A 9792-nucleotide genomic window follows, 5' to 3' on the forward strand; every position below is an offset into this window, starting at 1 on the left:
ATAAATGTTCATACATTAATAAAGTATTTATTTGTATATTTGTATAAATGAAGTAATACATTTTTACAATAAAATAATTAATTTAAATTAAAAAAAGTCAAAAATAAATAAATTATGTTTCTCTTTTAATTATAAATGAGATAAATAAATAAAAAATATGAAGAGTTTTTGTTATAAATGATCCACCATTAATAAAATATTTATTAGTAATAAATTTAAGTAATTTTTTATGATATATAATAAAAAAAAATTAAAAAAAAGATGAAAAAAGCTAAATGCAAATGGAGGCCATATAGAGGTGCCACATCACCTCCTCTATGGTCCTCATTTATATATATATATTGATATTGATTTCATCAGTTTGATTAGGTAACTATTTATATAAATTATTATATTTCAGACTTTTAATAATGGCAAAGGCACACGATTTTTGTTTTCTTTATTCATACCGATTGAGAATTTAAAAACTTTACATTTTTTTTTTAATTTGAAATTGAAAAAGAAGAAATTAAAGTGATTGGTCATGCATTTATAATTTAAAATTAATTTTGTTTTTGAATAATAGTCCGGATAAAAATAGATGGCCCAAACTACACTAATCCCTTCCTTTAATTAAAAAATTTAAAATAAAAAAATACTACATTAATTTAATCTAAATACGAATAGACCAGTCTTTCATGTGAAGTCCACTAAACTTGGTGCATCTCAAATTTGTCATTAAAAGTCTTTTATTCACCTCTTATTTAAATTGCAATCAATCAATTAACCATAATTGTGGTATAATGATTAAAAGTTTTTTATCCTTTATTATCATAAGTTTCGAGTTTGAATTTTAAAAATAAAAAATATTCTATTAAGAAGTCTCCCTTAATAAGCCTTATATAACATGATTCAAATTAAATAGATATAGAAAAACAATCAATTAAACTTGGTTAGAAGTAGCCGCTAGGATTTGTTTCTAAGAATTTTTGGAGTTCGAATGTCACCGAAGAGGCGAAGGTAGAACACTTTATTTCAGATAATTTCTTTAGATTGCTTAAACAATGAATTCGTATTAATAAATTCAATAAATATGTAAAAATATTAAATCTAAAATTCGATTATTATCAATTTTTGTTGTTATTATAAATTTTAAAATCCATAAAGGCGGCTTAGTTTGACCCAAAATATAATATGCTTCAAGATAATTAATGTAACAAGACATTTATAATAAATTACTTATATAAAATAGAAAGCAAAATTGAATTGCGCCATTGATCTATTTGTTTTTTGATTATTTGGATAAGTAATAATTATATTTTTATTTTCAGCCCCCAAATGAGCGTTACACATACACACTCTCTTCTCTTCTTCTCTACCATTCTCACACGCTCTCTTCTTAGCAAAGGCTGCCACAAAAGCACTGCAACAAGGCGATGCAATTCATGCTAATGGTGAATTTCTCGATTCTATTTCTTCTTGGGTAAGAGAAATCAAGTTTTTTTGTCTGTGTATGCAGAAAGTGAATGGTGAAGGTGATGATGGCGAGATAAAATTGGCACAATGCTATGCTTCTTGAATCCACTGCTTGCTCGTATTTAGGTACTTTTTCTCATTTTCGTCACTAACCTCTGTCTTAGGGTTGGGGGATTTAGTTAATTGAACAATTTATATGTAAACTCAAAATAAACTGGTAGGAATGGGAAATTTGGTATATCAATTGAGCCTGTTACATTTAGCTTTGAAACCCTTATGGATCATTTAGCTCTGACTTTGGTGTTTTTTCCCCCATTTTCGCATCAATCTCCTTTTGATCAATCTGTTAGGGAGCCTTTGGTTGCAATATTTTTGGGATTTTACTAAATATTGCAGTAGTTGATATGTTTAAAATTTGTGCACTAAAGGGTTAGAAAGGATATATTGGATTGAATTTTTTTGTTTATCAATGGAATCTTTGGCTTCAGAATCCTTTACAGATTAAAGTATGTTCTTGCTGTTATGATTTTTGCTTCAAACATCGCTTCCATTTCTTTAAGTTTTAGTGTTTGTATAGATTAATTTTGAGTGCATATGATTGCTATGTGTTTGAGTTATTCTTGTTATTTCACCTCTGTATCATAAAATGTTGCGTTAATGACTTGTTGTTTCTTTGCTTTGATTTTCAATCTTAGTTCACTGTTGTCTAAGTATCTCTTGAATCTGCTATGGTTTTTGGTTTACTCGTTTGTGGATCTTCATCGCATAGGATTATCAGTATTACTTGGTTTGAGTGCTTTAATCACTGTTTGAGTCCCTCGTTTAAGCATATAGAATTATGTTCTTGCTTCAAACATGTTGCCATTTCTTTAAGATTTAGTGTTAGTATAGATTAATGTTGAGTGCATAGTAGAGATTCTAATTGATTGCTGTGTGTTTGAATTATTCTTGTTATTTTCACCTCTGTCTCATATCAATGTTGCATTCATCTTATCAATTAATCCAACTTACTCTTTTATTCTCTCACAACTTCTTGTTATTTTCACCTGTGTCTCACAAAAAACAAAAATATCTCACAACTTCTTCGTCTCAATTTAAGTATTTTACTTCTTTTTTTTTTATATAATGTTTCAAAAAGAATGTCTTCAACATTTTACATGATAAATTTAAAATGTTGCGTACACACATCTGTAAAGTAGATTATTGCATAAGAATGAGAAGTAAAAAAGGGCAAGTATGTAGTTGTAGTTAGATAAATGCAAGAGCAGTAAACGATTCAAACAAACTATAAAATGAACAAAATGGCAAAGACTTTTGTTTGTACCTCCAAATGTTTTAAAAAATTACATTTTTAATTAATGATTCAATTGATGTGAGCCTGGTTTAGACTCCAAGCACTCAAAGTAGAGATGTCAACATGTTGGGATCCATTGTTGAAAACAAAAATATGTGCATTATCATTGATGGCCAAAGTTGGATAAGCTCTTGTTGTGATGCAAGCTTTTCCACCTCCGCCAAAGCTTTCTACAATCGAATGATCAATCTGAAAAAATAGATCCTTTTTATTAGACTCCTCCCCAGGAGCTCTCACTTCATTTCTCTCTCGGTGATATGTATAATTAATTTGATAGTCAAACTTACCAAAGTTCTTAGCGATAATTTTTCTGTAAGAGGATCAATGTCCAAAAAGGCTCCATAATTGGTTTTATCATATTCAAGACCTACAGATGACCTGCATTTCAAAATTTTACTCTGAATTTATAAATCTACAAGTAGAAAACAAAAATTTATTGGTTATCAAAATAAAAATTATATACATAACACCACTTCTTTTTTTTCAATGTAAGACAAAAATTTAGAGTCATTTTTGTACCTTTTTTGGTCACAGCCCATTAACACAACAAACTTGTCATTCTTTTTGAAAATTCTAAAGAATATTGCTGTATATTCTTCAATATTATTTGAGGCCAAAACTAGCAACCCAAAAGGTCCAACACCAGTGTTGGCTAATGAACCATTTTGGTTAGCTATCTCTTGTGGATTCGTCCAATTTGATTCCAGCACCTCTGCCTGCTCAAGCACCGCGATTGGAATTGAGAAGGAGATTTCTACATCAGCCTGTCGTATTATGAGTGTCAAATTAGCAAGTTGTTTTGAATTTGGACGAATAATATCAACAAAAGAAATTGACAAGCTTTTTCATAGGAAAAATTATACCTGTGCAGCAGTGACACCCCAAATCTCACGTTTTGAACCAGCTTCGAGTGTTATATTTTGTAAATCAACTTTGTTTGTCCTTAGCATTTCGATTTCTTCAACAGGCCATTGAACCAATTGCTTTCCACCTTTATGCAGCCAAATTTTCCTAGGAAACGACTGTAATAGTACAAGGATATTTAACTTTAGTTTTGACGGAAAAATGACAAGTTCAAAATTAAATTTGTCTTTGAATAATGGACGGATTTTATTAAATGGTCACCTAAACGAATTATTACCTGAAGACCAGACCATCCTTTAATTAAATCGATTTCCTTACTTGTAGACTCATTAACCCAAGCAATGAAGATTCTCCTCTTCTTCTCACTATCAAAAAAAGATTTGGAAGCATAATACCTTCCATAATCCAATCGTAATCCTGATTCATTGTCTACCGATCCCTCATCTGGTGTATACACATCGTTGTGATGGTCATACGCTCCAACAGTATAATAATCAACAAAAGAACGAGCCACGCTATTTTTAAGCACGTGTTTTATCCCTGAAAAGATCTCTGAAATGTCAAGTCCATTTTCCCCGTCAATTAAGACAGGGAAAAAATCAGGGCATTCCCACATTGTAGTTTCACTGGACGAATGCAGAGGCCGCTCTGCTTCAGTCCAACGAATAAAATCTTCACTCTTATATAAAACAGCAGTTCCTCTGTTTTCTCTTTCATTTCCTATAACAACTCTCCAAATCCCATCAGGCCCTAACCACGCGGTGGTTGGGTCTCTAAACGACTCTTTCTCATCTTCATTCGGTATCATGATTGGATTATGAGGAGATTTAACCCATTCGACAAGGTAAGGGTCGGATGGATCTTTAGGCACAGCTAGATTTTGAAGTTGAACTTTTTGTGAATTGCCTCCGGTATAGAGTATAGCTGGCGTGCCATCTTGGAGGATCGTCGCAGAACCTGTGAAGAAATGAATTTTATCTATACTTGATACAATGATATCGATCTATCTCCTGAATAATTAACGAAATATTTTCACAAAATCGTAACAACCTGACCAACAACCGTTGATATCATATGTGTCTGAAGGCAAAAGAGCGGGAGGATGAATAGTCCAGTTGACAAGATCAGTTGAAGTAGAATGACCCCATGCTATGTTTCCCCATTCTGCACTTTCAGGATTGTACTGGTAAAATAAATGGTAAATTCCCTTGTAGATCATTGGTCCTGAAAATATAATGAAGTTTGTGAAAGTGAAAGTGTTCGTGAAGAAGGTAACTTTTTCAAACAAACACAACATTATTGGAGGATAAAGTAGGTAAAACAACTTTTAACAATTTGCTACTACTATTACTTGACATTATTGGAAGATTGATGATTAGAATGGAAAACTTACCATTAGGATCTGCGAATTCAACGACATGCCATGTTTTTCCAGTTCATCAGCATTACAAGTCAATCACATAATTCATCGGAACATAAATCAATTAAAAAAAAAGAATTAACTTCGACTAGATTACACAAAATCAATCATATTTCTGAAGAAGAATGAGTGTGTTAAGAATGTACCATTTATCCAATTCTTGGGAGGTTGGAAATGATAAGCAGTTCTGTAAGGTTGAGCCATGAGGAGAGCTTTACTTTCTTTTTCTTTTGTATATATGTATGTCGTTTGTATATGATATATTGCATATAACTAAAGAGGTGTATATATCAACTTCCCATCATACTCTCTCTTGTACAGGTCAAAATATTTTATTTACAAGTAAGTCATAATATATTCCAATTAATCCAAAAAAATACATTCTAATTAATCCCATATAATATGATCCAAACCAAACCAAGACGGCTAAGTCTTCCCTTTATCTTGTACAAGTTAAAATATTATATTCACCGGTCATAATAATATATTCAGACTTCCATTTATCGTGTACAAGTCAAAATATTATATTCACGAGGCAAAATATTATACTCCAACTTGTTTGTATATATTCAACGAGTAGAAATCATTCACATCCCTAACTTTTCTTTAAAAATAAAATTTATTCACATATTATATGAGATAAAAATGTTAATTTCATAACACAAGATTTTGATTCTTCATTTATTTAACAAGTATATGTAGCAAATTGTTAAGAGGGGTGAAAATTATTAAACTTAGGATGGTTTTGTTCACTTTAACATAGTTATTTGACCTTTTTAAATGTGTTACATTGCCGTACACCTCATATCAATGTATTGAACCTTGGTCTTGGAACATCTAACATCTATTGCTTGAGTTCGAATGCAACCCCATCTCTTCATGAAAAGGGATACTTCAACACAATCTACTAGAATTTTATTTGTTTGAGATTCAAGATACTCGATCACTGCAAGGAAATGTATACTTTCAACACAAAATTTTACTAGAAACTATTGTTTCAAGTTCAAGAGACTCGTTCAGCAAGAACATGGATACTTCAAATACAAAACTAGTTGTTCAAAATTGCAAACAGCTGAATGTTTCAAGATAAAAGGGCTAAAACCAGATAATGCAAAAAATTAAGCAAGCGACACTCCTCTCAAAAAGGTCAAGCAGATCAACGGTAACGACGGAGAGACAGAGTCTGGTTCCTTTTCCAGGTTGCCCTTCTTGAGGGGCGAGCCTTGTGGTGGAGATGTCCTCTTCCTCGGAGTCCTCTGTATTTCTTACCAGCTGAAGTGAGACCACGCAATTCTCTGTGCTTATGCACTGGGTTGCAGATCCAGTTGATCCTTGGATCATTGCGAATAGCAGCATGAGCCTGGTCAACCAATATTACCTCAAAGTACTTGTAGGTTGAATCCTGCATAAGAGAAGGTTAAGGTTAATGCTATTCCCACCATTAAAGCATGTGTAAACAAAGTCTGCAACAAGAAAAAATCGCAAGTTTCAGTCAGCAATTTGTGAAGTGGTGTTCGCATACTCAGAAAAGAAATTCAACCAACCTGCAAGCCATATTATTAGGAGTATATTTCTTGAAGCACAGACTTCTACACTTGTGGAGCTAATAAGATAAATCATAATATAGCGCTTGCAAGGTAGTTGAATTTGTTCATTATTAAAAAAAAAACATGTTTCTTTGTCTCAATTACAAATGCAGTTAACTTTGCACTCTAGCATGCGAGCACATAAAAGAATGCACCACGAAGTACAAGAAATAGGTAAAAAGGTTAAAACAGATACCTCATTAATCCAGTAGGAGTTCAGGACTCTAAGACCACCCAACTTCCTTCCAGCACGCTCCTCAGCAACAGATCGCTTGCTGCGCTGGAACTTCAATTGTGTGACTCCCTGGTTGGTGGGCTTACCATACACAATACCCTTTGAAACAGGCCTCTTCCTTCCACCACGTTTCACACGAACACGATAGACCACATAGCCCTGCAAAAATAATGATCTTAATAAAAATCCTGATGTAGTCCATACTATGGGAAAAGGCAGCATTTTACATTTAACATGATAAAGAAAATATTTCTTCATTAATACTGTTCCTCAAAAGGGTACAAGAAACAGAGGAGTATGCATATGCATTTCTATCCTTTGCATCTCGAAACTGTACAGAAATAAACCAACAATGAACAAAAGGTCATACAGCCTTCACAAGAAGCTCAGCAATCACAGACGTATGTCACCAACATAACCCAGAAATAGTATCAGACCCAACAGTGAGACAAATATCAGAAGACACAACCCAATAGGCAACTAATGTACACAAAAAATATAAAACAAAAGAGCATGAATCAAACTTAATTTCCACTAGATATCCAAACTCACAACTCATTTACTGAACAAATCTTGCAAAAAAGATAAAATGTCTGTAAACCTATCATTAAGTACATATGGAGTATATTACTAGACACAACAGAAATGTACCTGCTTGGCCTTGTATCCCAAGCGGCGTGCCTTGTCAGGACGTGTAGGCCTGGTGACACGGACGATAGAAGGGAGTTGACGGTACTCCCAGCACCTCACCCTTTGCAAGAACCTCATAACATCTGACTGCTTCTTCCTCCATAGCTCTGACACATAAGTGTAAGCACCTGCATTTCCACCAAACGTCAAAAACAAGCCACTATTCCAGCAACACCGTTATCCATAAATACCACTTGAAGTCTCATTTAAACTTTACCCTATCCAGCTTTTAGGGTAAAATAGCCACATTTTCATCTCATGCGTGCATTTGGGATAAAATTACCATTTAATCTTAATCAGAGGGCAACTATGTAGCGGAAAATGCAGCATATTCCGTAAAATCGAACTCTATAATTGAAACACCACGTATAGCCTATTAGCACAAGATATCATTTTCTTACGAAGAGTTATCATTCACTCTATACATAAACAACCACGTCCAAAGCTAGTTCTCCCACCATAGCCAGATTATAGCAGACATTGTGTGTATATCTGATTCAATTACTAGATCTATGTTTGTTCAGTGCAACAAATTCTAATGAAAATTTAGTAATTTAACAGAATCATTACAACAAAATGTCCGATTATCTAACCTAAAGAGATGATTAGAAGTACGAACCTGTTCCTAATCACAAAAAGACCTTACACAAAACCTACAGATTGTTCATTTTCAACTAAATTTTCGACATGAATGAACATAGCAAAGAGTATAATACAGAGAGAGTTTTGATAGACGAACGTACCCATTGCGTCTGCTGTTCTTCTACCTCTGTGGTGTTCGGCGTCTCTAGGGTTTTCAGTGACACATTATAAAAGGAGTGTCGTTACCCTCCGGAATAGCCTTTTTGGCCCATAGGCCCATTGATGGTAATCAGATTTTACTAGCAATTCTACTAGGATGGTTTGCACAAATAACCCCTTTTTAGCTTACTGTTTAAATTTTATTTATCTCTAATTTTAAAAATTATTTATAACTTTTGAAATTGATGCTCCTTTACATCTACTTATCATTTCAACTCTTATTGCATTGATTATTATTTATATAGTTCAAAATTGAGGGAAGGATAAAAAATACTATAATGTATTATATAGTGTATTTCTAAATGAGCTCCTCGACATGTTTACAAGTTTGTGACATATATTAGCCTTTTAGGTGTTTGAATAACTATCATGTTTCTAATTAATGTTAGACTAAATGATGTGAACGAATTAGTTATTTTAATTAGAGATTCAAAAAATTATTATTATTTTGACTATAATGAACCTACATAAGATAGTTGATTTTTAAAGTGTTTTTGTTTGCACCCTAATTTAAGTTAGGGATCGTTTAAGATATTTAGTTAAATATTAAAATTTATTTGAATCTAATTTTGATATATACTAGAGCCTAGCTACTATGAAAGATCAAAATTTGAATGATATATAGTTCAAATTGAAATCTTTGATTGCAAAAATTAGGTTATGAAGTAGCCTAATTTATGAAATTCTTACGTTTTTATTCAAACTTAGTAGGTTTCAAACTTTACGTTCGGCTATAAAATTGATGCACAACAAAACTTAAACTTAAAGAAATAATTTCATTCAACTTTTAATGTAGTTATTACAAAATTATTTAACTTTGAATATTTTTTTATTTTTTTTTGTATAAATCAAACATGTTTCACTACACCATCACAAAGTGACTATCAAATGGTTTGAGATAATATGATATTGGATCAAGTTAATCCATGAGTAATAAATTGAATTCCTATTAGATAGCTGTAATATAAAGGTAGAGTTTCCACCTTGCTGGGTGAAGACATTTTTTAGGTCTTTTTAAGGCCTAGTTTATTTTACTTATATATAAATGATTTGTTACTCAACCTGTATTATAAGGTTAGCCTAAAAAAGACAGAAACAGAATAAGATGAAACAGAAAGTAAATAGAATACAAGAAGTAATTCGAGTCCACAGAAATTACTGTGTGTCTTTAAGAAATTTAATCCCCTCACTGTACCCGAGGTTATGGATTAATTTCTCCCAAGATAAAACGGATTAATCCTGTTAAAGAAATAGCGGTACCTCAAATTTCTTTAACATCAGCGAACTTCAGAACAACAACAAGTCACACAGACTCAGTCGATGGACACTTTGATTTGTTTGAGAGAAAAATTTTTTGCAGAGCAGGAAAAAATTCAGTGTTTGAAAA

The 9792-nt window shown here is 32.4% G+C and overlaps 2 protein-coding genes across 3 annotated transcripts; both read right to left on the reverse strand.

The window, feature by feature from the left end:
• Positions 1-2642: 2642 nt before the first annotated feature.
• Positions 2643-5396, reverse strand: LOC107023333 (beta-fructofuranosidase, insoluble isoenzyme CWINV3-like). 2 transcript variants are annotated; one of them, XM_015223994.2, is made up of 8 exons: positions 5240-5396; positions 5067-5075; positions 4724-4897; positions 3951-4630; positions 3673-3831; positions 3329-3573; positions 3097-3187; positions 2643-2998 (listed from the first exon to the last, which is right to left on the reverse strand). In XM_015223994.2, the coding sequence occupies exons 1-8, from the start codon at positions 5295-5297 to the stop codon at positions 2819-2821; spliced, it is 1596 nt and encodes a 531-aa protein (XP_015079480.1). In that variant the 5' UTR covers positions 5298-5396; the 3' UTR covers positions 2643-2818. The 2 variants fall into 2 exon arrangements, with proteins under 2 accessions (XP_015079480.1, XP_027773347.1); XM_027917546.1 differs by lacking the exons at positions 5067-5075; positions 5240-5396 and having other exon boundaries at positions 4724-5047.
• A 642-nt stretch (positions 5397-6038) lies between these two features.
• Positions 6039-8498, reverse strand: LOC107023335 (60S ribosomal protein L15). The gene is made up of 4 exons (XM_015223995.2): positions 8348-8498; positions 7566-7732; positions 6876-7073; positions 6039-6495 (listed from the first exon to the last, which is right to left on the reverse strand). The coding sequence occupies exons 1-4, from the start codon at positions 8349-8351 to the stop codon at positions 6250-6252; spliced, it is 615 nt and encodes a 204-aa protein (XP_015079481.1). The 5' UTR covers positions 8352-8498; the 3' UTR covers positions 6039-6249.
• Positions 8499-9792: the final 1294 nt, after the last annotated feature.

The sequence above is a fragment of the Solanum pennellii genome, chromosome 6 (assembly GCF_001406875.1).
Source record: "Solanum pennellii chromosome 6, SPENNV200".
NCBI classification, from domain to species: Eukaryota; Viridiplantae; Streptophyta; class Magnoliopsida; order Solanales; family Solanaceae; genus Solanum; species Solanum pennellii.